The sequence below is a fragment of the Anser brachyrhynchus genome (genome assembly GCF_964034855.1).
Source record: "Anser brachyrhynchus genome assembly, chromosome: 5".
In the NCBI taxonomy this organism is placed as follows: Eukaryota; Metazoa; Chordata; class Aves; order Anseriformes; family Anatidae; genus Anser; species Anser brachyrhynchus.
Window position 1 is genome coordinate 55889537 of NC_137699.1, and position 27810 is coordinate 55917346.

A 27810-nucleotide genomic window follows, 5' to 3' on the forward strand; every position below is an offset into this window, starting at 1 on the left:
TTTGGACTGTAAGCTCATGTCGTGATAAAACGGAAAGGAGCTTAAGAAGCCTTTGCATGCTGTTTTGTGCATTCGTTTTATTTGGTTGTTTGTCTTCCTTTCTGTGGGGGAACACAGAGAAAGAAAGATTGTTTCTTGGGAAGAAAAAAGGCAATAGAAGTGTACAGTAGGTTTTGTCTTTTTTCACTTGTGTGTGCATATCTACTTTTGCATACAAGCTTAAGTTTTTTGCTGCTTGTATGGGATTTGGGGGCTCAGGATATGCAAAACTAATTCTATCGTTATGTCTTCAAATGCAGTCATGCTTGATGAATAGGTTTGCCCTTTTATAAAATAGATAAAAAAAAAAATCATAGAAATAGCACCACACCTCCACATTACTCTTAAAAGATATTAAATATTTATAAATCTTACTCTTACAAAGAATCTGATAGCATAATAAATTGTATGTTTGATATCTTCCCTTTTTCTCAATTGCTCTCCAGAGCACCAAAGGAATAATGTATGTAACTGAACAACATTGTCCAAACTTCTTGTAGTGTTTTGTTCAGAGATATTTTAACAAACATCCTACAAAACCTACACAGAAAGATTTATTCCTTTCCTTATGTGATCGGTTCTAAGCATTGGGTTTAAAAGGAATTCTTACACCCATTTTTCCTTTCTTCAAAGGTTTCTGTGCTGGCTTAGGCTTCCTGAACTGCGCCTTTGGTGTATGCAGCCAGAGCTACGTGCCAAATTATAGCTAGGATCTGACAGCCCTTTTTCCCTGTAGTAACAAATTGGTGTCCGTTTCACACCTAAGATGTGGTGGTGCACACATATTTTCTTGTTCTGGGTTTCCGCTGTTGGATAGGTTCTCCCCTGGCTACGTGATTCATTTTTGTGTGAAGGGATGACTGTTTCAAGGCCTGATGTAGTTTTTGGCTTTACTTTATTGGTTTTGCATATCCTCTTTGTAACAGTGAATGGCTGATAATTTATCTGTATTCATTTAACTTCTGCTTTGGTGGTTAAAATGTGCAAATTTTATTAACAACCCCTATATACACCTTACACGTGCCCACACACCTGCCTTCCATCTTTGATGTCACAGAATGACTACAAAACACTGAAGCACGCAGAAGGAATTGCTGTCCCTGCTCACATCAGACAGAAGCAAATGAACGCTTCCTTATTTTGGAAAACTTAAATGTTGTAGAAAAACTCTAGGTATTTACAAATGACAATTTGTAAAGAGAATTTACAAAGTTCTCAGAACTTCTCAAATACAAAATGAAAGTCACTGTTCAAAAGATGCCCTTTGCTCTTTTATTTCTGTATGATCAAAGGTTCAGTTCTTTGCATTCAGGGTGGAAGCTGTTAATTGAAAGCATGGCAGCATGCTAGCTGGTAATTAGGGCTCAGCTGTAGGTTAAGTTAGCATAACACACAATAATTTTTCATATGATTGTGCTTGTTGCGTTTATTTACAAATTTGACTTACATTAAATTGTACTTCACTTGTACACCATTTTAGAGAGTATGTGTTTTAAAAATGGTATTTAGATGTCCCAAGTAATATTTCTCATATTATGAATGGGAAGTGTGTAATTGTTGTTCTGCTCATCACATTTTGGTGAGCTGGTTTCTTATACCATGCTAGAGTAGGTGTTTGATACAGATGTATATGCTACACATCTGCTTGCGAATATGAAGTTCTTGCATTAAATTGTGATAAAACCTAATCCACTGCTTCCCCAAGTTATCTGTGTTTTCAGACAATAGATTATAACAAAACAAACTAGTGTAGGTAGTGTAGTGTTTTTGTCTTTTGTGACAAATGGGAATGATTTTTTACAAATCACATTGCAGTAAGTCGTAACAGAGAAGGCGATTTGAGTGTATGTAAAGAGAATGAACAACCTCTTTTATGTAATACAGTAGGGTAAAAGCACATCCTTCAGCTGTAGTCATGAAGATGCGTGTGTATGTATTGCTTTTTCCTATAACACTCTTACTCAAGATTTAAGTGATTATAAATTTTGGGGGCGCTTTCGTCTTAAATTAGACTCATTGCTGTTAATACAATTTAGCAAATTGACTGTAAACATTAATTTATCAAAGCTTCCCCAAGTGTCTTTGTATATATGTGAAAAGGTATTGCTTTTGAATCTTTGTTACTTTATTCTAATTTATACTTCTGGTACGCTTGAAGATATTCATAGCTTAAGTATAAAGGAACAATTCCTGAATTCTTTATTTTCATTATAGAACATTTTTCTGGTGATACAGAAACAGGATCAAGTGATTTCTGTCTTCTGTTGGTATTGCAGCGTTGTTAAACTTGGTTGTCACTTCAGCAACAGGACATATAATGACAGATATACCAGAGTTTCTATAGTTTGCATTTGGTTGAGGCATTTATAAACATCCAGAAATTTGATAGCCTTGATAGAGTGTGCGACCTACTGACAAAATAACACAGTGAAACATTTATCACAAGGATTGTGTTATACAAATCATTTTTTCTAGCACGTAACAGCTGTTGTAGCCTAATCAAAACAGTTGTGTCTAGGCCTGTAGACAATTGAATGTCTGTATGTAATTCTACAGGAACAACAATGGATGTAAAGTAATCTTAGGGGGCAGTTGTTGTTTTCAAAATACGTAAAGATACTAGCTTTTTTATCCCCTGGAAAAGGATCAAGATGGTGTTTTCTTGCTACTGGAAAAGGACAAAGTTTGATCGATCAACCTTTTCAGAGGGTTGGATGGTATTTCTTCTTCAAATTCTATTTTGTGGATATTTGTAAAGATAATTGTAGATCAGTGGAGTCAGTTGTATGTATTATAGCACGTTTTATACACCAGCTACTGCACAAACCAGAATCCTAGATAAGCAGCATGATTGCTTAGTGCTTATTGGAAAGTCTTCTGCCATGTCTGTTTATTTTCAGTTATTTGGCTTATGAATTAGTGTTGATATTAACTCTGGAAATAGAAACTGGAAAACTTGAAGTGCTGTTCAAAGCCAGGACGTAAAACATTGTGAAAGCTGTGCAAAAATATCATTACGTTATGAGTATGTATTTAAAACAATTATGTTTTAATGACTTGTTAAAGAAGAGCTTTATTCACTTGTAGAGGATGGCTTGGTTGGGTTTTGTTTGTTTGTTTTTGTTGTTGCTTTTTTTTTACCCTGTGGTTAACTAGTATGCTCTTCTTTTTCAGAATGTATGAAAACATGTCCACAATGGTGTATCTAAAGGAAGAGAAGTTGGAGAAGCTTACTCAAGATGAAATCATTGCCAAAACTAAGCAAGTGATTAATGGACTAGAGGCACTGAAGAATGAACACAATTCAATTTTACAGAGCTTACTTGAAACACTGAAATGTTTGAAGAAAGATGATGAAACTAATCTGGTTGAAGAAAAATCAAACATGATTCGAAAGTCACTGGAGATGCTGGAACTTGGCCTTAGTGAAGCACAGGTAAAACTGAAGTGAAAATAAAGCATTTCAGAATTTGTCTGAATTTTTAGTATGAAAAAATTAATGAAAGATCATTATTTGTCCTCTAATTGGAAATTTGAAGTAAATGGATTAGTTCTGGCAGAAGTGCATTTGCCTTACAGAATATTAGCAGTGCGTTGAGACACGTAAGTTGTTATTGTATGTTAAGGAAAAAGACTGCTGTAATTAATAGAGGCTGTCTTACTGTAGTGCAAAACTAATTATACATTCAGTATCAAAACACTGAAGCCTATAACTGAGCTTCTCTTGACTTCAGTGAGATAGTTGCTGTTTTCTGTTTAAACCTTTCCATGGCATTGGTCAGGTAACGAGCTGCTCAAACAAGAACTAAGTAATGGCATTTTAACTCTGAGCTATTGTTTAGGGAGATCACACACTAATAATATAAAACAGGATTTTGCTCAGGGTTAGGAGACCCAACCTTTGAGTTCTGATATGCTCTTAAATTCATGTTCTTGTTGCCTTAATTCTGAGATTATACTAGGTCATGGTGCTCCTTGGACTTAAGAATCTAGAATGTTTATTGAACATTTTGTGAAACCAAAATTGAATTTAAATGCATTTTAAAGTTTAAGGATCTAGTATAAAATCTGAACAACTTTCACTTATGCTTAAAAGAAAGGGTTCTGAACTAACTTCTGTGAACTATCTTAGTGAAAGAAGGTATCCTCTGCAGAAGAGATCTGAGAAAATGTTTAGTCAGAATGTGGGGGCTTTGTCGGCATTCCAACTTTAGGAGTTTCAGGTTTTTGATCCAGTACCAAATATATGGGAGGCAACACAGTCATCAGGATAAAATGGCGGAGTGTTTGCAAATGAGTTGAAAGTGCTAAAGGGATAACTTTATATTAATAGGCTTTGTATTGGGCTGTCATCGTGCCCAGTCTTTTTATCTGGATCAGGGTATTCTTGTTTGGTGCAATGGAAGTTGTGCATTGGGTAATGGTGAGTTGAGGCCTGAGAAGAACAACAAATACATTTTACTACACATGGGAACGTAGAACCCCTGGTCTTGGTACAGACTGCTGAGCCTTAGTATTTGCATGCTTTGATCCCTTGTATTGGAAGAAAATGTGAAAGATGCATGGAATAAAACTGTAATAGCTGAGTTACCTTTAACGGGTGTTCGTAGAAGATCTGTGAATGCATGAGTTACCTTGTCTTCTAACTTTGGCACGGTACTGGGGCTCTGAAAAGGTAGCTTTTATTTTTGGCTCTATCAGACTCTGTAGCCTCAGTTGCAAATATTGCCTTGTTTGCCCTAGCTGGTGTTTTGTGAGGGGTAGCTGAGGAGCCAAGAAGTCCACATTTATTGCCTTTGTTAGGAAAGCATCTGTATTTCAGACCACTACTCTCAGGCCTGATAAGCCCTGTCCTCCTGTGCTCTTTGGGTTGTAAAGAAGTAGTATTTTGTCATTTGCATAATTTAAATTAAGATGCAGGAGAATTTTATGGATGTTTGAGTGACATGTAGATATGATGAAGTAAATGTTACTTCCATGAAGATGAAGCCGACTTTGCTGAAGAAGTAATCAAACTCTTTTCTTTCACAATAAATCCTTTGTAGCCTTACTCTCTGGAGTTAGTTTGCTATTGTAGTTTGTAAAAAGTTGTTTGAGTATGTTGACTGTATTATTGCAACTTCCCTAAATATGCTTTTTGATGGCACAAATGCAACTGTTTGAACAGGCAAAGTATTTAAATTATTAACAGTTTTGAATATGTAAATAGGCAGGTGCTGAAATCCAGATATTTGGACTGGTGTTAGGAAATTATCCGTGGTTCTTCATCTAATATGAATTCTCTAGAAGCCACTTCTTCCTTATAAAGGTATTTCCTGGAAACCTGAAATTTTGGTTAAAAATATGATCTGTTTCACATGAAATACTTAGTTCAAAAACACATCAAAGTAACTTTGTTTTAAAGAAGTGTGAAATTGAGAAGATGAGTTTGATGCCCTTGAGTTATTAGTATTTCAACTAAAAGAAAATTCTCATTATCACCATAGGCCCATTTTTACAAGGTGTGTTTCTAGATGTATCAGTGGTAGATTAAAATAAACAGTGAAATCAGAGTATCTTCTGTGTGTAATGTTTGGCTTTCACTTAATGTGCTCATTTTTCATTTGGCATGGCTTAGCAAAAAAAAAAACCAAATAGAGTGCTTTAATGACCATTCTGGTTTTGTCCTATTTATGTGACTGTTCAAACACATTGGATGTCTGCACACTCATACTTGTGATACGTGTGTATATTTGAAGTGCTTATATAGTTGTGTGTTCATTTGCACATTTAGATCCAAGCAGTATAATTGTCACTTTGAAGTATTATTTTTATGCAGAGTTCATCCTCATGAACTGCGAACATACGTATGAACCCTTTTCTGTTTGGAATCTGCCCAATTAGAAGAACTCTGGTTTAGTTCTTACAGGGAAGGTGATTCTTCAAGTTAAAAGCATTACTGCTCTGTTTTGTGTTAATGGAATGAAAATTTCCATTTCAGTAATCTGAATCCTAGTTCAAATTTTTCATAATGTTTTGAGATTATATGCAGTCTTGGAGAGATTCTAAAGCTATTTGAATTCTAACAGCATCATGAAAAATGATAATCAGCAAAGACTACTTCTGGGTTAATTCTGGTTGAACGGTTTATAAAAATAATAGAGGAAAAGCAAATATCAGATACATATCAAGGTGAAATCCAAATATTTACCAGATTTCACAGATGATGTAGGTCTTAAATGATAAAGGCTTGTGTGTTAAATACAGGACTGCATTCTGGAGGAAGTACGTCATGAGCTACCTTCTGCTTTTCAGGTAATGATGGCCTTGTCAAATCACTTAAATGCAGTGGAATCGGAGAAGCAGAAACTGCGTGCTCAGGTTCGCCGACTGTGCCAGGAAAATCAGTGGTTACGGGATGAACTAGCCAATACGCAACAGAAACTACAGAAAAGCGAGCAATCTGTGGCCCAACTGGAGGAAGAAAAGAAACATCTAGAATTCATGAATCAATTAAAAAAATATGACGATGATATTTCACCATCAGTAAGTAGCTGTACAGTAAAAAGCAGTGCACATTTATGTATGTGTTGTAATCTGCCTAGTTACTAAGAAAAGGCAGATAACGAGCTTTTTATTTGTCGCTCACATAAGCACGTCATTAAAATGCTTGCCTTGCACCAGTGTCACATAGTTTAGATTCTTAGAGTTCAGTTGTTATCTTAAGAAAGTACGTGTTTTACTGCCTGTAGATAATAAAATACATATGAGGATGAAAAATCCATGAATACTTCTTTAGTATCGTACTAGCATAAAGAATATGAAGAACTGACCTTGAGACCAAAAACGTCTTTCTATATGCTGAACAGTTAAAATAAGTGAAGAGTGCAAACTATTACAGATTGTAGGAACATAGGGAATTTGGCTTATATTGATTGCAGGAAAAATATTTTTATTTTTTTTGTCTACTGAAAGTAGTGTGTAGTCTCTGTAGCCCCTATATAGGCTACACACTAGGATAGGATGTCATTGAATGCCCTTTATGGATCTTCTGCCAGACATTATGATCATCCGCATGTTTTCAGCCACATTTAGCTAACCTGTTGTGTTACATATTCTTAGGTTAGGATAGAAAATGATTACAATTTTAATTTACATAAGTGACTTAGTACTTAAAAAGATTTCTAAGTTGCTCTTCATGCTGTCCTTTTATTTAGCTTTCTTATATTAGATAGTATTGTAGAGAAAGATCTCATTTCGTGTTCAGATGTATTCAGCCACAGCTTGGAAAGGACAGTTTTTCATAACCATCTACCTTAGGAACATGATGGGTGAAAGTGTATGCATTTTGGTCTTGCTTAACCAATTGCTTGACCAAATCCTTTTAATGTACCATGAGCTGTTTTTGTCAGATGCATGCAGAACTTCTCAGTGGTATTTGTAGTTGAATACTGCCAGTGAAGCCCGTTTAGTAAACTTTCTTTAAGAAGAAGAAAACTGTTCACAGGAGGAAGCACTGGGATTTCTATGTGCTAAAAGTTGAACTATAATCAATAGATGACATAAATAGCACCATTATTTGAAATTGCACATAGGGATGAAGCAAGCAAAGCATCATTGTAGTTTCACTAACCATGTGTACGGTCTCTGTTAGCCTTTTGCCAATTGTGTATTCTCACAATAAACTTGGAATCTGCACGCTTAAAATAAGATCTCAGGTGGGAAGTTCACAGTCTCATCAATCTGCTGTTTTTGCAGAGCACCCATCTTTGCAACCGCTGAGCTTGATCAAGCCAATGACAGCAGTTGCTTTTTTCTCATCTGTGGAAAAAGGTGCTGGATGGTGAGCCAGAAAAAAAGGAATGTGCTCTTGGTTTTTCTCCTTACTGAGATAAATATTTCTCAGTAAGGAGAAATATTTCTTAAAGTTCTCAGAAATGTTAATATTATGTAGGCTCCATATATAGAAAACAGGATGGGGGGGATGATCTGCTTCTTTGTTTTATGTGATTGTGGAAATTTTGAATGATCTTTGGTTGTTTAAAATCAATATACGCTGATAGATCTTGCAGAAGTTAGTATGGCTCCAGGAGTTGAATATTGGAGATGAACTCCCTTCCAAGTGCTTTTTTTTTTTCTTTTTGAACTTTACAGATCACAATTGCAAAAGCCTGTTATTTGTGCAGAAATTGAGTCCTCAGAAATTGATGTGACAGAATTAAAGTTGCTGGTGCAAATTTATTCTCCTTCAGGAGATGAATCTCTTTCTTTCTCTCCCTTGCTCATCTCTAACTGCATATATGACTTCAAAGTACAGTGGACAATTGTGTATTTAGTAGTGTTCACTTTTCCATGGGTACTTTCTGTAGGTATGATGTCTTCGTAAGAGTAACAAATATGTTCTTGTGTGCTTAAATTGAGACTGAAATCTAGGAGACCTGATTTCTATTCCTGTCTCTCCTGAAGGTGTCCCATATTGTTTCAGGACAGAGTGTGTAAATACATTTGAACATAATTAAACTTCTTCAAGAAATGTTATTCTCGACAATTCCAAAGTTCTGGAACTGGGGAGTTGCTTTAACAGTGCAGGTTAAATAGACTTGTCATTTTATGCATTAGATTTAATAGTGTAACAACTTTTTTTTTCTATAGGAGGATAAAGATACAGATTCCACCAAAGAGCCTTTGGATGATTTATTTCCCAATGATGAAGATGACCAAGGTCAAGGAAGTAAGTGCATTTCAAATTACAATGTCAGTGTATCTCTTCTGTGCAGAAGCTAAAGATGCTAATTCGAAAAACAAATCATGCTTAGGGGCTTCTGGGACAGAGTGGAGTGCTGAATGCCTCTTGCCCTGCTAGAATAAGGAAACAGGAAAGCCAGAAAGCTGGTTGTGATGATTGATATGTGTGGGGCCTAGATTTTTAATCAGTTTACTAGCTCTTGCAAAATTCTTGGAGCTGACTTCAGCACCAAATTGGTCCCAGAGTCTGTGGGCCTCAGAATGGCAGAGTGACTGAGGCATGTTCTGAAAGAGTGAAGCTTTCTGATGGTCTGCCCAGATGGTAAATGCTGTTAATGACCTTTCAAATTATCTGATTTAACATTTATGGTAGGTTTCAGCATGAAGTCTTTCTCATGCAATCTTTTGCTAAGATTGTCTTCCCTTAATTTATTATCCATTCTAGAAGGGCTGTATTCAGGTTAGAAGGACTGATGAATGTGGGTGGAGTGAAGTTTGAGTTAGAGGGTGAAGGAAGCCGTTGATAGATAAGCTTTGCTTAATGAAATACTTTGCCTTTCTTATGGTTGTAAAGCTGATATTATATAATGTATTGATATTGAAGTGTATGTGCAGTGTGCTGGTGGTGTATGATTCTTAGTAGATAAATGACAGGAAAAAAGTATCTGACTCACCCCACCTTGGTAATCAGAGTTTTGAATTTCCATTATGGACTCATACTCAAAGTGCACTGCATGCTTGATAGCATGGTAGTGAACACCAGCAATGGAAGGAGGATTTGAAGAGCTTAGAAAAGGTTAGTGTTGAGCATGAGCTCCATCCTGCGTTCATCCAGCCTTATCTAGAATTTTGTAGTAGGAAAGTTGTGTGGCAGAAGTGTTTCTATACCTGCATAGTCCATCTATCATTTTACTGTTTTGCTTTACTGAAGAGGAGGGTGACATTTCAGTAGTTTCCTTGACCTCCAGGAAAAAATACTCAAATGCTTCAGTAGGCAGTAATTGTGGGTGTAGGCTTAGAATTGTATGATTCCACTGACATAAAAATACTCTCATTTGCTGTGACTGTTTTTTCCTTAATAGAAAGGAGAGAAGAAAGTCAGGCTCACAGCTGGAACCCTTGTCCTGTGTGTTGTCTAGAATTTAATAAAAATGAGTAAGAGATGATTTTCCTCAGTCTTTCCTGAAATCTCCCAGGTGAAGAGAAAAGGGGTTGTTTGGAGGAATGGGAAGGGGGTTTCAAAAACCAAAACCTAGTAGCTAGTAGAAAATAAGTGGCTAAACCTGAGGGTTAGTAAATAAAACCAAAATGTTGACACTGGCTTTGTCTTGGTGCCTTTTCTCTTGTAATTATTACTTCTGGCATCCAAGGTGTTCTAATCCTTTTCATGCCAACCTTAATTATTTCCTGTTATAGCAAAGGGAAGCAAACAAACAAAAAGTACATTTATAGAAGGAGAATAAAGGGAAAAAGAATAAATCAGTTGAGCTTTTCTGCTGCAGGTACTTGACTCGTCTGTGTTAGCATTTCTTTCCTTAGAAAATCTTTCTGGGAAAAAACTTGCCATAGGAAAATATTTCTGCGTGTAAAATTATGATAGAGTCTTGAGAATTCTTAATAGTTTGAGCTCAAATAGTTTCTTATTTTCTTCATTTGTTTATTAGATTTGACCCTTTCAGCTAGAAGTGTGAAATAATATTAAAACAGTACCCTTGTTTATAAAGCAAGGACAGAATATGAAGAATAAAATAGTCTATTTTGCTGTCATAGTTAAAGACAGAATAACTGCTGCGAAGCATGTTCCAGCACCAAAGCATTGTACTGAAGGAATACAATTCAGTCTCATTCTGTGTCATTTAACTAATTTTAAATGTTTTCAAGTTATGGTCATCTTTTTAAACAACTTAAAATTTTGTGAATTTCTTCCAGTTCAACAGCAGCATAGCAGTGCAGCAGCTGCTGCCCAACAAGGTGGATATGAAATTCCAGCAAGATTAAGGACCCTTCATAATCTTGTTATTCAGTACGCATCCCAAGGTAGATATGAGGTTGCTGTACCTCTTTGTAAACAAGCTCTTGAAGATCTGGAGAAGACTTCAGGTCATGATCATCCCGATGTTGCCACTATGTTGAACATACTTGCTTTGGTGTACAGGTTTGTATAGTAACAGATAAATGTCAGCTAACTAAATAGTTAATATCTGGCTATAGGCTATCAGTGTTCAGCATTTATTTTCCATTCCCTGGTTTTTATTAAAACTTTCAAGAGGGTTCTGTAATACTTATATGTCTATGCATGCTAAAAGACAAACAAGTTGTTGCGTTTTTGCCTGTGTTTTTGTCTTGAGAGTGAAGCTTATTTATTTATTTGGTTTACTGAGGGGGCATGTCTTGATTACCCACTTACAGATGATCTGGAGGCAGAAATTGGAGAATATAGAAAGTAGTACATAATAGTCCTCGATCTGCCAACTACCTTACAGATATGGGCTTCAGGTTTTCACTTCCTGGTGCCTGAATGTATTCTGAGTTACTCTTCTCTTGTAATAGCCAGTCTTTAGGCCAGTACTGAAGCCAGCTTCACTGTTATGACTTCCTCTTCTGAATCCCCAATATTAATTTTGACTCTCTTTGAAATTTAGAGACCAAAACAAGTACAAAGATGCAGCAAATCTCCTGAATGATGCCTTGGCTATCCGTGAAAAGACTTTGGGCAAAGATCATCCAGCGGTTTGTATACATGCAACATCATGTTTTTAGTTGTGTTTTTTACCTTTTTTTCCTCCCCCCCCAACTCATTCTAATATTAAACTCAACAGGAAAGTTTTTAAGAGCTGGCTTATCTCTAAACAGCACAGGTAGGAGGTCACACTGTAAAATACTTCGTTTTCTCTTAAATACTTAACGTGCCTTTTGAAGGTTATATTCGATGCTGTTTCACCACAAATGATCTGCACTTATTTGATTTTTGGATCAGATTGCATGGATCTTCTATGGGAGATTAATTTGTGAAGAAAGATTTTAAATTTGCTTACTTGGATCACTTTCTCAAACTTGAAATGAAGGCATACTTCTGATTTGTTTTGCTGCTGCCTTTAAATGAAACATAAATCAAACACTTATACTTGGTGTTTAAAATTGGGGTATCTCACATCATGCAGCCTGTGTCAAAGTGAGGCGGGTCTGAGTATAAATTTGATGGGTAACGTTGTAAGACAAGAATCTATGCAGAAAATATGTACTAAATGACGTTTCCACAAATGAAGTAGAATTATTTCATGATTTTGTTTGTTCTTGTTTTTAGATTTCCTTTTATGTATGTATGTGTTTTTTATTTCTTCATTTGCAAATTTCAAGAGGTCTGCACTGTGGAAAATGTGAAAACATCAGTGCATTGCAGATACATCAATTTGTCAGATATTTGTGTCTGCAAATTCCAATAAGTGATATTTCTATTCTGTTGGCAGGTGGCAGCAACTCTAAACAATCTTGCAGTACTTTATGGTAAACGTGGAAAGTATAAAGAAGCTGAACCTTTGTGTAAGAGAGCTCTGGAAATCAGAGAAAAGGTACGATTAAAAAAATAGAGCACCTTTGAATGGATTTTTGTAGGGGTGGAAGTAAACATCCCTACATTTGTTTTATATTTTATTTGGATAGATCTGCCAGATCAATCACAGTAGTTATCAATGTCTGAAATGCAAAACAGTATTAAATTCCAGTAGTTCTACATAGCTGTTACAGCACTCCAGGTATATTCTAAATTCTGTATTTTCTAATAAACCCTCTGTACCTTTTTTTCTCCTTTTGATTGAATAATCTTTGACAAGTACAGTCAATTGTATATTTGTCAATTGTATATTGACAATATAGTGCATATAACATAGTTCCTATTGCAAATTGTTCTATAGCCTTCTTGGTTTATAATAGAACTGAGTGGTTTTTGTGTCCTTCTCTTTCAAAGTTTGCTTTCATCATCCTCATGTTGCAATTGTTGAGGATTAAAAAACAATGGGTTATGTCTAACTGATGCATTTCTAAACCCTGATATGATGACTGGAGAGTGTTTTAATAAAAGTTTTTTTGATTTTTTTCAGGTCCTGGGGAAAGATCATCCTGATGTTGCCAAACAGTTAAATAACTTGGCTTTACTATGCCAGAACCAGGGTAAATATGAGGAGGTAGAATACTACTATCAGAGGGCACTGGAGATTTACCAAACTAAGCTGGGACCAGATGATCCAAATGTTGCAAAAACAAAGAATAACCTGGTAAGCCATTTATAAATAAATCTAAGAAAAAGTAACATTTTTTGATGAATTGAAACATACCTTTATTCAGAATGTATTTATTGTATTTATCAAACCTAAATAAAACAGTGTGCTGATACCTTTTTTGGGGGTATTTTGTTTTTAGGCATCCTGTTACCTAAAACAAGGCAAATTTAAGCAAGCGGAAACTTTATACAAAGAGATTCTTACTCGTGCTCATGAACGGGAATTTGGCTCTGTAGATGGTAAGTAACTTAGTCCCTAGATTTGAATGTATGCTTGATTTTTGTAGTAGTTATGAAATAAAATCTGTAGGAGGGCAATTGTATCCTGGTTAAAATTGTTGTCTGCTTGAGGCAGATTTAAAAAGTGAGATTACAAATGCATTGAAGTACTGCAAAACTCATCATAAGAAAGTGTTTAGATACAGTAATAACATTTATTTCAACAGGAGAGTTTTTCTTAAATGAGGGAAACGTGTTTAGGTTTATGTCTTATGTATCATATTTCTGGCATAATTTATTTTATGCACAACAGAAACTAATTTTGCTGTTTTTATAGAGTCAAAAAAATACGTCACTTTCCATTCACAGAAAAAAGTCAGTACAGATTTTTAATGACATAATAAATATATTGGTAATACGAGTCCTTCATTAATATATTTAAAGAATAGGGGGAAATGCACTTTACTGTAAGTTAGACGATGCATTGGAGTCAAATGCATTTCATCATCAACTATAAATCACAGTGAAGAATTTTCATTGCATTCTGTGATGGTAGCATATGTACTGCTTCGTAGATGTCAAAAGAGTTGTTATGATAAAAGAAATAAATGTGTGTTTGTTAGCACATAACTAGGCGCATGACAGAGTGATGGCAATACGTATTGGTTTCAAAGCTTCTCAGAAGTAACTGTTCCTAAGTTCAGATAATAAAAAGACAGATTTGGAAAACTATATAAAAAAAAAAAAAGTTTTATTGATCTTGTGCTTCTTTCTGTAGTACAGACAATGATCTCTGTTGTGGTGGTAGCATAACTATCTGGTTCTCTGCCTTATTTCAGAAGGGTGAAAATGTTGCAATGTATGTTTTGTAGCTTTGTACTTCTATAAAATATTTTCTTCTGTTTCATCAGATGAAAATAAGCCTATTTGGATGCATGCAGAAGAGAGGGAAGAATGCAAAGTAAGGCCATTGTCATAATCTTTTTTGGAGTTTTCATTAAATAAAAATAATTGGTTTATAACTAAAATATTGTTATTTTTGTTTTTAGGGAAAACAAAAAGATGGCACATCTTTTGGAGAATATGGTGGCTGGTACAAAGCTTGCAAAGTGGATAGGTAGGTGTTTTTTTGTTGTTGTTTTTTTTTTTTTTTACAGGACAAACCACATAGCAGCACACAGTATCTAGAAATGTCAGATTAAAGCATGTTCAAAATGAAAACAAACCAGCAACTTGCTTGGAGCTACAAAAGCTATAGTATTAGATATTCAGGCCCAAAACTGGGTTTCAGGAACACAGACAGTAGCAGTTTTCATGTCCTGAGGCTGCTTTTAATCTAGGCTGATGATTTCTGGTATAGGTCACCTTTCTTTTTATACTATTGGCTGGCATACATGCTCTCCCTGACATTGCCCCAGCAAAACCCGTAGAGAAGACCAGAAGCAAAAAGGAGACTATGCAAATAATCATAGAAACATAGAGTGGTTTGGGTTGGAAGGGACCTTAAGGATCACTCAATTCCAACCCCCTGCCATGGGCAGGGACACTTTCCACTATATCAGGTTGTCCAAAGCCCCGTCCAGCCTGGCCTTGAACACCTCCAGGGATGGGGCATCCACAGCTTCTCTGGGAAGCCTGTTCCAGCGCCTCACCACCCTCAAGAGTAAAGAATTTCCTCCTTACATCTAATCTAAACCTACCCTCTTCTAGTTTAAAGTCATTTCCCCTTGTCCTATCACTACACCCCCTGACAAAGAGTCTCTCCCCAGCTTTCCTGTAGGCACCCTTTAGGTACTGGAAGGCCACTGTAAGGTCTCCCCGGAGCCTTTTCTTCTCCAGGCTAAACAGCTACAGTTCCCTCAGCCTGTCTTCATAGGGGAGGTGCTCCAGCCACTTGATCATCTTTGTGGTCTTCCTGTGGACTCATTCCAATATGTCCATGTCCTTCTTGTGCTGGGAGCTCCAGAGCTGAATGCAGTAAAATAACTGAGCCTTGGGTTTCTAGCTGGCAGAACTAAAAATAAACTGCTACACTTCTGCGTGATTTGAGTTTCTAAAGCCTGAAGAATATTCGTTTTGTGAGACTGACAATGTGTATCTTAAAATGGAAGAAGAGAAACAAGCGTTTCAGTATGCATCATACTTGGTGAAATGTTTTTTGTTTTAATTTTGTTCCTTAACTGTCTTTTTAATGTACACCATGGTACAATGAATGAAGAAAAGCCTGCAGGTAGTACTAGTGATGTTCAGCGAGGGTTTTTTCTTTCTTCACTGCTTGAATTCTTACATTTAACAAGTAAAAAACCTTTGTACTGTTGAAATGTACCCTGTTCTTTTCACCCTGAACTCTAGGTGCCATGCATTTTGTTGGTTTGTTTTTCATGTTCTAGCTCATTCTAATGCATGAGGAAATCCTTCCTCTGCTGTTACAGGAGCAAACCTCCAAGCAACAATATTGTGATTGAGCTAATTCTCATGGTGCCATTGAATCAAAAATATCTTTTTGGAGTGTGAGACTTGTTAATGAAACGTGCTTTTTCCTTTGTTTTATTGTTCAAACCTAGTTTGCACAGAAACTGAAAACAGGTATTAATAGCTGATGAAAGGAATTGTTCATTTGTTTTGTGACTAAAGCATGCTACAGTAACAGTCACTGTATGTATGAGTAGGTATATTTTCTGGATGCTTCGGAGTTATTCAGTTGAACACATCAGGATTGAACTAAGTTTTAACCTTTGGAGATGCATCTGAGAAACATGAGGATGTGGCACTCCAGTTTTCTCTTGGGTAGCTCTAGAGGCTAGTGACTAATGTTCAGGTTCAGGGCTGCTGACTAATCCTAGCGTGAGTTGTTAGTGCAGTTTGAAATGGCTTAACAGATATTTCCTGTACATGAAGTAAGGTATAGTATATTTCAGGACATTTAATAATCACAAAAAAATGTAGATATATTCATTTATGTTTTCTTAATCCACAAACTAATAAAGAATTTAACATATTTTTTTTAATAGTCCAACAGTAACAACTACCTTAAAGAACCTTGGGGCACTTTACAGACGGCAAGGCAAATTTGAAGCTGCTGAAACATTAGAAGAGGCAGCAATGAGATCTCGTAAACAGGCAAGTATGAAAATTCCCCTTAGTGCTATCTCTGCGTTATGGTTATGCAGACTTTCAACTTCAGTATCTATCATACATGCAAAATATATAAACATTTAGCTATTCATTGTCTGGTGCCTGGTGTCCCCCTTGAATTTCAGTCTGATCTAGTGATAAATCAATACCGTCCTAACACTTGCAAACAGTTAATTGCTATGGCAGTGACACCACGTACCTGGGGCATGACTGAAATTGTGGGTCAAATTATGTGGAAAATGGAAAAGCAGAAAACCTTGTGTTGGCCAGCAGTCCTCAGCTGGATACGTGCCCTGGGAGACGAACTGTAGCTAAGGGAGAATGGAGAGTTTGTGTTAATAATCTTCTTTGCCAGTATTGCTGTTCTGTCTGAGATGCGCTACTAATAATGAGCTGCCAAACTTCCAGATGTTCTTGTTCTGCATGTCACTGACTGTGACTGGTGCAAACTGCTTGACTCTAACCTTTGGAAGACTATTACAAACCTATCAGTTGCGGAGAATAGGATGGTTATTAAAGTTTGAGGGGGACTACTCTGCTTTTTTTAAGGCTGTCTCTGTGTTGTCAAATCTTCTGTTCAAGCAACCCTTTCTCACTGTCTTAAAAGATAGGAAACTGCTTTGGTTTTTTTCCTTTCCTTTGGGATGATTTCATAGAATGTCTAATATGAAAGTACATAACACTGGACAAGCAAATAGGGATTGTTGAGATGGAAAGCAAAAATAAGAAAATCTAAACAAAAAAAACTTAAAGTTCAATTTTAATTGTGTTCTTATGGAATAGTAAATAAGATTTGTGTTTTTCAGAAGCATTTTTTTATGTGGCCATCTAAAATTCTAAACTTAAATTCTAAGTTCAAGTAAAATGACTTAAGTGATGGACCATATCTTTAATGTACTATTTTTTAATTGGTTATAATAATTTGAAGTTACTGTTTAAAGAATGGTTTTTCAGCGTTTGGTGCATTATACAAGCAAACTTTTAGAAAAGTGATAGAGCAAAATGTACCTGGCAAATCTCATGTTCTCCTAGTGAATTCAGCAATCTTTGATACAAGGTGACACAAGTTCACTCTTCTACCAACCTGGTGGAAAACTAGAAAGTATTTGTCAAATAAATGGAATTAAACTGTTCAGAGCGAAGTATGAATGTGGGAGGAAAGTTCTTCAGCAGGGAAAATTCAAGGGTGCGGGGAAATAGTCAATACAGATACAAAAGTCATTCTTAATAAAATAAAGTAAGCTCATACTGATGGTTCACTTCTGGTGTGTCTGTCATTCAAATGTGATTTGAAAATAAGAAACGAATGTACATTGCATCTTACGTATCTTAATATATTTCATTTGGTTCTTAGTTTTACTGTTGTCATTACATGTGATTTTTTTTGATTTATTTTTTTAAAGTGTGGATACAACAAAGGTAAATGGACATAAAATGATAGTAGTAAGACTGAAAGAAAAATTGCTTGTAGTTATATTTGCCTATTTAAATATATATATGTGTGAAACCTAGAATTATTTTTTATTATTTGGGAATTAAGGATGGGAGAATCTTGCTGTCAGAAGTCTTTTAGAGTACTGTTAAATCAGCCCACTTGTGGTTTGTTGATACGATTGGAAAAACTTTCCTTCTCTCCATTTTCACTGAGTCCGCTGGAGGCTTGCTGCTGATATTTCACTTTTACTTAAGCATGCCTCAGATTTCCATTGGTGTGTAATGTAATATATACACCGTTATTGCCTAATATGTCACATCAGATGCAGCATTAGCCTTGGGCATGTAGGAGACGTTGCTGTCTTCCTAGCAGCATTGAACACTACCTTTATATTAAGGAACAGGCAGGGTTAATGCATTTTCCCCTTCTGAGGTAAAAGCAAAGAGGTGTTTTTATTCTGAGGTGTGAAAAAGCACCAATCCTCCATGGCTCTGTTCTCCTTCATGCATGTTTTGTTTGCCTTAGCTTCTGGGATGTATGTCCTAGGTTTTTGGAGACCAGCCAAGTTCTTTGCCCTTCATCTTTCTTGACAGAATCAAACAAATTTGCAAAGTGCAGTTCCTCATCATTTGTTGTTACTTGTTTTTTGGTAGTGGTGGTGTTTTTATTATTTTTTTAAATTATTTTTTAATTATTTAAATATGTGAGGTAAATGAGATGATAGCTTTGGAACAGAGCCTAAAGTCCATATGTGAGCTATCACCACCTTAGTGGTGAATTAAAATAGATTTATGCTTTTTATAATCTGTGCTGCTAAAAGGATTGGTATAAAAGCTGTTTTGAGTCTACGCTTTTCTGCTGTCTGTGAACTCAAGTCACTTTTCTGTGCCATATGGCCTCATGGAAATGAAAATACACGCTCATTATATATTGGTTTCACGGTTCCGTGTGTGTAGAATTCCATTAGGGAAGGCTGTCCAACTCTTCAGTTAGTGGAAAGCAGCTGTTGGGATCCAACAACCTGATTTCTTCATGCCACTACAACAGCAGCCTTCATCGTTATTCATGTATTTGTTCTGCATTTAAGAGTGAAGGTGAACCTTCTTTTTGTTTAGCTTTTAGGATTGCCAAATTCTGATTGCATTCAAATCAGAAATAGTGTTCCCAATGACATGACATGACATGTTCCCTGTGACATGTAATGCTTGTGTAAGCTGTTAACAGTGGATTGCATCGCTTTTGACTGGATAATCACTGTGAAGAATAATTGTCTGCTTATACTGACAAGCTATCTTTTGCCTGTGTGGTTAATTCTGAGCAGGTGATTCGAAGTCTAAATCACTGAGCAGTGCAAGTCTTATAATTAGTTTCATTTGTTTATCTTTTTCTGTTCCTATTTTTAAAAAATATGCAATTGCACATACTGTTTTAGAATGTAACGGTGTAAAAAATAAGTAGAATTTCTGCATGGTTTCTGTATTCTTTTTACATTGTGCTGGACTTCATGGATTTACCCTAGAGAATACCCCCTTTTATTTGCTGCTGATGCTGCAAAGTAAAAAAACGCAGAGTATTTTCGTATGTGCAAGGTATTCTTCTGGGATCTCTTCCTGTCAGCAAAAATTATTTATGATGTGGACTAGGTTTACTATAAAGAGAGTGAACATGATTTGGGCTTTATTTTTATTCTAGTTTATGTGCTAAAGACTTCTCCCTTTATTTTTAGTGCAGGGTAAAATACCTCATAGAAGGTATTTTAGCACTTAAAGATATTTAAAGGATTACTTGGTAATCGATAGGCGTTCTTTAAAACAAGGTAAATATACTTTATTTTCTGTATATCTGGTCTGTTCTGCCTATTATAAGCTTAATTTCTATTATTCTATTCTATTATTTAACTTCTATGGTATTTCTTTCTGAAGCGTATAATACTGTATTGTGTCATATGTCAGTATTTTAAGTAAAACACAACCGTGTGTAGGAATTAGGTATTCAGACGCCAAAGGTAGTTGTTGAAAGCAGAATCAGAGCGATGGAATTGTGTATTTGACTTGTTTGTTGATATGGTTATTTTGTGTGAATTGCAGACGAGTACAGCAAGTAATAAAATAAAACCTTTTTCTGTTTTATCAAATTATCAGGGTCTTGACAATGTTCATAAACAGAGAGTTGCTGAAGTGCTGAATGACCCTGAGAGCATAGAAAAAAGACGAAGCCGAGAAAGCCTCAATGTTGATGTGGTAAAATACGAGAGTGGGCCTGATGGAGGCGAGGAAGTGAGTATGAGCGTAGAATGGAATGGGGTAAGTACAGTACACAGTTTAAGAAAATAGCCTAGATAAATTATCACCGTAACAAATCCTCACCAGCCTATTGTATCGTCATTGGTTCATGGTTGATCTACTTTGACTTTTGTAATTCTTGCAGAATCAGTTAAGAAATAAAGAGTAATATCTTTTTCATAAGATCATTATCAAAAACAAATGTAATGTTTTAAAACTTTAAAACATCCTTTCTGTTGTTGTTCTGAACGGTGAAATTTCTTCAAGAATCCCAAGCAGTCGTATTTAACTCGGAGTTAATTAATGCTGATTGAGTGTCCTGGTTATGGTCTGATGTTTAATTGCTTTTCAGTGGGTTTCTTTTTACTGGTAGAAGTATTCTGGCAATCAACTTTTACTTTTGCTTTTGCTTTTGTCCTTTTGATGCCATGTTTGCCTACAGTTTAAATGTTTCCTTGAAAGTGCTGTATCTTCTGGAATCATAACATTTGCTATGGAGATGTATTAAGTGTTAGAGGTTTTAAAGTAAATTGATGAACCTAATATTAAAATAATTCCAATCTCCACCTTACACAACTTAATAGAAGAAACAGCCTAATTTTTCAGGCTGTTACACAATCCATTTGAATACACAATGCCATCATGTAAGAAAATGACAGCAATTTCACATCTCTTAGGTGAAATATTAGTATCGCTTTCCCATGTTAGAACTTGACTGGAGTCAGGGCTTGTTTCTGTTCTTCTTATGTATTGGCTTCACAGCGTAACACTGATCGTCACAAATTAAATACATACGATGTGATTACATACGCATCTTCTAACTATTGTTTTCCTTTATTTCAAAGACAGTACAACCTTTCAGTAATTGATCTGGTTTATGTACTTGTTGGCTTCCCACACCATCATTCCCATGCTTTATCCCATTGCTAGCAATGGGATATCTATTGCACTGTTAACTAACTCCCAGCTGTAGTTCTGCTGAAAATATTCTGTTAGATTATGGAAGTGGTGTACTTGCCTGCTTTTGCTTTATGGGAGGGGAAGTAGCCTACTTTGCAATACTGAGTGCTCTGAAGTTTCGTTTCTCTTACAACAGCAATCTGTTTGTTTGTTTGTTTTTAAGGACACTTCACAAATCTTTGATTAATCTACAAGTTCCAAAGAAACCTTGATAAAACATATACTGGTTTAGTTTCAAAGGAGAATGTTCTTTCCGTCTTTTCTTTTGTCTCCTTGTTATTGTTTTCTTGGCATTGGTGTTCTGAGTGCCAAGACAGTCAATCAGCATCTCTCGTGAATAACACTGCATCATTAATAAATCCAAAGGAAGGTTGGATAACTTTTTTTTAACTCTAATTTTGCCCATTCAGCGTTAGAACTGTGTACTGTACTCCTCCCTGAATTTCTGCTGTACTTTGCATGACTACATGTTCTAAATGGATAAAACTTTTTTCTGTTATTGACATTAATTAAACAAGCATGCAGGTTTTGGATTGAAAGGGCCTTCTGGAAAAACAATAGACAGTATTTCTAGGTCAATATTTGAATGGAACTCAGTGATAAAATTTGTTGATCTGAAAAATTCAATTTTGCCATCCCAAGACAAACTTTTCATTTTTAGTGTGTTCAGGTGGCTTTGCTTTATTCTGATCTTCATTATTTACTTTTTTTCCCCTCTTAAGAATTTAAATTACATGTTACATATAAAGTGGGCAACTCTCTCTCCCTCCACACTGCTAGTGTTTCTATCTCAGTGCTGTTCTTCCCTGTACATATATGGTGTAGTTTTTTTTACCCTTGTGTGTTTCCTCCAGACAAAATATTCTGATTCACAAGGTATAATAGATTTTTAATCAGGCTGTCTGTAGAGCTTAAAGAAAGGCTTGCCTTTTACATTTAAATTCTTCTGAGGTGCTCAAGCTGACTCGTATTCTTGGCTGTCAGAGAGAATAGATGAAGTCTGTAGAGCATCAAACTTCAATGAATTTTTTTGTTGGAAGAGTATATTGTAATTAAGTGACTTCTATATGTAATTCCTAGCAAGCACTTTGTGCTTTAACGTCATATTCTTACAAAAAGAAATGAAATATTGAGCCAAATTTGTCATTAACAATTAAAGTGAACTAAGGTTGTGTAGTGCATCTTTACATGTTTCTTGTGAAGTCCATCCTTTAAATCTAAGAAGGTACTTGAAAATTCAATGATATATTTTGTCTTAAAACACCAGAAATCTGGAGAATTATCTTTGCAAATACTTTAAATTAGTTCTTCTACCTCAAGATTCTTATTGCTTAGAATATTTACATCTTCTTTTTATCACTGTCACTTTCTAAAGAAGAAAGTAACTGTCCCCTCTTGCTGCATCACTTTTAAGAAAAAGATAGGATATCAGATGGGCATTTTTGTAAATTGATTTTGCAGCCAGTTGGAGGACAGTTAAAAATCTTCGTGGTATAATAGTGTTTAAGGTAATGTTTTTTAATGTAAGGAAATATATGGGTTAGAATAATAAAAGGTATTTCAAAAAGCTGGGCTTTTGGGCAAACAAGTCCAGTTTCAGGTGTGAAATGAAAGCAGTAAGTTTTGTTACCATATACTAGCTGGTAAAAGTTGCTCTTGTTTAATGAGAAATGTCAGACAGTCAAATCAGATGGGCCTTGTAGCTGATAGCCAGAAAGTACAGGAGGTGATAATGGTGGGGAGTTGTAAGCAAACAGGTGATTCTCATTCCCTGAGTGATGTAAAAATTGGCAGTTAAACTTTGCCATAGAAATTGATAACTCTGTGATTGGTGGTGGTGCTGGTTTTGCTTACACTGGATTTAGGATTTTTTTTAACCTGAATACGTTTTGAAGGTGTTAGTCCTATAGTCAGTCTTAAACTTGGAAGCTTGATGCTTATATTTCAGATTTGAAGTACCCAAAAGCTTGTTTACTAATTCTGAATGTGTTAGCATAATAGAAGTTATACTCTATAGCTACCAAATTTGTCTTGCCTTTGGTCTTTGGACCATTGTGACTACTGCAGCATAACTGGTTTAAGAACATAGGAATAACTAGCGTTTTCATTGATCGAATACTTCTAACTGGAATTTCAGATTTCAGTTTATTTAACCCTGCCAAACAGAAGCATATTCTTAAAAGTTTGACCAACATACACAATTAGATTTGAGACAAAAATATTCTTTGGTTAGATTTTGATCTTCCAATTGCTCAGTAGCAAGGCATTTTGCCACCTGCAAAACTCGTGTTAATTACTGTCTGCTCCAGCTGCTGTAGGTAAAGGCTCTCAACACACGTTGATGGTATCCGTAGTGGCATCTGTACTTGCACCAGGAGTGTAAGTGTATTGATTGAACCCCAGATTATTTTTAAAGGCAAATTCTTTCAGCTGCCTTGCTGCACTAGTGAAAGCAGAGAAGTTTCCACTTGGATTTTTTTATGTATGTATATTTGTGTGTGTGTATATATACACGTGTTTTAAAACATTCAAGAGACTGAATTGACAGGTAGGTGGATTCTAATTCCCGAAGAGAATGAACAGAATTTTGTCTGGAGGTTAGGGGCAGACCTCTTTCTTCTTAGAGTTCTGTTCGAGGAAAATTCCTCACAGAAGTTAAAGCTGAAATGAATGCACCTTGTTCTGTTTCCTTCTTCTCTTTTTATTTTTCCCTTCATTTTTGCGTTAACGTCAGCTGAAAAATCCTTTCCTTGTTTACAAAATGTAATATCAAAGCTCTCCCTTCCTCAAGATGTTTTGTATTTTGTACCAATTCTAACTTAACGAATGCACAGCATCATTCATGCTCGCTTGTACATTGTACATTAGTGATGTAGGCTGAACTGCATAAACATTAATATTCTGGTAACTGCAAGGGCCTGCACTTTGTACTTGAGCACAGTCCAAATACTCTGGAAAAAATTGTTTTGAGCGTGACCTAGAAATACTGTAAACCTAACTGTTCAAAATTGAAAACTGTTGAATTTTTCCCAACAGTTTCATTCAGTTTTTCTCTCTCCGTTTCTGACAGGCCTAGATGCCTTTTGTGGTTCTTATACTGTCTCCTGCATGACGGGCGTGCACCATCTTCAAGCTTTAACTTCTCTCTTCAGTACTGACTGCTGTGTTTTAGCAAACCCCTTAAGATTCTTGTCAGAGCTACACTTCCCTGTAAACTGGCCATTCCTTCAGTGCTGGTGTCCTTTTTGGTTTTCTATTTCTGTACACGTGTAGCTTTGCCAGATATGTATCTAGTCATACAAAATGTTATTACAACCATTTGCTGTGTAATACATTAGTAAAGAAGTAACAATGAACTTTATAAGTAGCTGTTCACTATGGGAAAAAAAAGGTAGTTAAAAGTATCACACAAGGTATTATTGAAATGGCATGATGGTGATCTTTACAGGAGAAAAAACACCACAAAACAAAAAAAAAAAAGAAAAAAAAACAAAACACGTAAAAGTAAGGCATGTTCTCCAAGTGCTTTAAAATGTATTTAGAGACCTATTACATGGTTAACATCAATATGGAACTCTGGATGTCTTCACTTATGATTATTCTAAAGTAGCATTGCTGTTTAGTCTTTGTGTGAAATTTTGGCAATTATGCTTTTCTCTACTAATCTTGGTGTTCAGTGATTTGTGTATTTGTCTTTCTAACTTCTAATAAACTCACTCCAACTCAGGTGTCTGTCTTGGTCTGCTTAGTAGCACTTTGCTTTCTTCTTCTACAACTCTTCCTTTCATAATCACATAAGGTATCTCTGAAGTAGGAAGTGGTCACTCTTACTAAACTGTTTTGTTTTTTGTTTTTAAGAGTAAAACATACAAATAGAATTGTGCTCAGTTGGAAATTTCTTTGGATGAGCACAGCTGTGTAAAACATGAACGCAATGTATAAAAAATGTGTTTTTTGTCATGTTTTACATTTTCTTTGGTGAGAGTTAAAATGATGCACAATAATTTAACCATATATGTTTCTGATCAGAAATGTTTTGCGTAATGACTTTAGGATTAAACAAACATGTTTGCAAGTACCGTAGATATTTAGAAAAAAATGAAACAGTTTTCTTTCTGGACTGATGGAATGCTTTCACTTGGGGCTTGTACTCTGTTAAACACGATGCGTTCTTATGAAATGGTAACATGGTGATGGTGAATGGTTTGACATACTGTGGCTTTTTTTTCCTAATTATTATGAATCATTGCTTGAGCATGTCTTCACAATTCAGAAATTTTTGTTACAGTTTGATGGAAGGAACCATTTTGGATTGGTAAAGTTGTAGCTATACGGTATTCTCTATGTAGGTAATTGTACCAAGATTATATTAATATCAATAAATATTTGTAACCAGGTTCGGGGGAGGGCAAAAGGCTCTTGCAGTTTCACATTTGTTCAATTTTTTTCAGGATGGCACTGGATCTTTAAAACGCAGTGGTTCCTTTAGCAAACTTCGTGCTTCCATTAGACGCAGCAGTGAGAAGCTGGTTAGAAAGCTGAAGGGAGGAAGTTCACGAGACAGTGAACCAAAGAATCCAGGGTAATTATCTATTCTTAGCTGTGCTGCTGTGCCCTCGTTCTGTGCCCCCACTGTAGTCTAGTGCAGTACCTAAGGCAGCGTTTTCTTCTCTGCTTAGGTAACTGCATGTCATGTAGAATAGAATCTTAAAGAAAATTAAAATAGAAAAACTTATCTTAAGCATATAATGAAAGTTCTTTAACATCTGAGGAATTATATTTGCTTTTAAGAATTAACTCAATTTTTAATTGTTTTTTTTTTCCTTTTTATTGCATTAGCCACTTGAATAAACAAGCCTCATAGAATTATTGGTCAGTATTAGTAGTAAAGTTCTCCTTTTCATGCAGCAATAGAGGATGATAACTATTACCTTTGTTTTTTAACAATAAAAGCTTGAATACATTAAACCTAAGACAAGCGTTTCTGTAGTTTAATATATTTATATATTGCTGTGAGTATAAAGCAAATTACTGACTTGAGCCCTTCTCAGTTAGTATTTTGGGAAAACCCAGATTTCAGAGACCAGAGGAGAATTTTGAAAAGCTTGAACCTATTTGTGCATCTCAAACATTTTGACCGTCAGCGACAAAAATCCAAATTTTATCAATTCAGAGTTTTCACACTTTCCTAATTACCATATGATTATGGTTTTGGATGTATGTATATTTCTAGTAAATGCGTAAAAAACATTCATCACTTTCTGGCTGCTGCAGACACATGGAAATGTTTTAAAATTTAGTACTCCTATTTTCATAATGGCACTCCTTGAGTTTTTGTTTTGTTTTAATCCCCCAGCATAAATGCTATCAACTTTCCCTTGCTGTGGAAAACTGGAACTCAGTTGATAGGAAACTCTTTGCCAATGTGAATTTGAACTGTTTTAAAACAGTTAAATTAGAGAGCTTGGATTAATTTCTGACTGCATCTATGAGTAATAGTATAGATGATGATGATGGTAATACTTGAGAACATGATCTGCAGGCAAGTTCTCAATGTATTTTGTTAGTGCTCCAATGAAGTTTTGTCTTAATGTCTTCATGTGGCTGTGAAACGTTGTGTACAGCTGCAGTACACACAAAGATTTGTGATTATTCATCAATCTTTTGAAGTTTCTTCCTCACATATCTGTTTCAACTTCAGTTGGATCTCATTTTGAAAATTTTTAATTGAAATTTCTCTGAGAGCTGTCACAGACTTGATGTTGAAGGCACTGAATCAAAATCAAGGTCAAAACTCCCTTCGCATTTATTGATACATAATTGAGAACTGCCTCTGAGATGACAGATTGGGAATAAACTGTGAAAAACATGTAATTAGAAGAAAGAAGTATGCAAATGTAGGAGTTATAGAAAATATGCAAATGCAAGCCAGAAAAGAATAAAAGGAATTTTCTTCTTGCTTTCAGTATTAGCGTTTCTATACTTTGGTTTTATGTTTCTACTCAGTTCTGGCTAAAGTTCCTACATCACAGTTCAGGTACAGTCTTGCAGGGATATATATGCATATATTCATACTTAATTCTGCATTTGTTCCTCCTTTTTGTGAGACATAAAAGGGTCTTCAGTTTCTTAAAAGTCAGAGTTTAATTCCCTGTTTACTGTAGTAAAGACAGCTAACTTCTTCTGCAGTTGAAGTAAGTAAATGATAATAAGTATAGTACATTAGTTACACGTACTTGAAGACATTTGACTTTGCAGTGTCCTGTAAAAACTCTTCTCCCTTTTTATTGTCTGCATTTCTGTAATGTTATTTGACCAGTGTAGAAGTAATCTATCCACATTAACATTAATTGTATTGTGGGGTCTGTATCACCAGATACTTCCTCAGATAAAGGCATCGGTATGAAAGGAATCTGGAAAGATGGCAATATCTTTCTTGCTTTCCCTTTTTGACAAAATCTTCTTGGTTTTAGATGTCATTGTTATTCTCAAAGAATAGTTTGTTCTTAAAACATGTAATAAATGTTGTATTGGCAGCCGTTTATGTAGGTATGCACATTGAGTGTATTGACAAATATTATATTTCTGTTCTTGTAAGATAGAAATCCTTTTTATCCTAACTTATATTTGCATTTCTTATTAAAAGCAGCTAATACTCCTGGTATTAAATGCCAATTTTGTAGATCATTAAGCATAGCTGTACATATTGATACTCTAAGAAGGCATTCTAATTTAATTTT

General features: G+C 35.5%; 1 protein-coding gene across 7 annotated transcripts in view; it reads left to right on the plus strand.

Moving 5' to 3' along the window:
* The window catches only part of KLC1 (kinesin light chain 1), a 50431-nt gene that overhangs the window by 13606 nt on the left and 9015 nt on the right, over positions 1–27810 (plus strand). For 3 of the 7 annotated variants that reach the window (XM_080596332.1, XM_080596331.1, XM_080596329.1), the window contains exons 2-14: positions 3214–3475; positions 6334–6564; positions 8671–8749; positions 10693–10918; positions 11406–11493; positions 12231–12332; positions 12861–13034; positions 13180–13279; positions 14170–14219; positions 14308–14375; positions 16270–16378; positions 19970–20131; positions 25522–25652. In XM_080596332.1, the coding sequence (XP_080452458.1) occupies positions 3215–3475; positions 6334–6564; positions 8671–8749; positions 10693–10918; positions 11406–11493; positions 12231–12332; positions 12861–13034; positions 13180–13279; positions 14170–14219; positions 14308–14375; positions 16270–16378; positions 19970–20131; positions 25522–25652 (1781 nt within the window). In that variant the 5' untranslated portion in view covers position 3214. Of the gene's footprint in view, positions 1–3213; positions 3476–6333; positions 6565–8670; positions 8750–10692; positions 10919–11405; positions 11494–12230; positions 12333–12860; positions 13035–13179; positions 13280–14169; positions 14220–14307; positions 14376–16269; positions 16379–19969; positions 20132–24140; positions 24797–25521; positions 25653–27810 lie in introns of those variants that run through there. The other 4 variants (XM_080596333.1, XM_080596330.1, XM_080596335.1 and 1 more) reach the window with 3 other exon arrangements.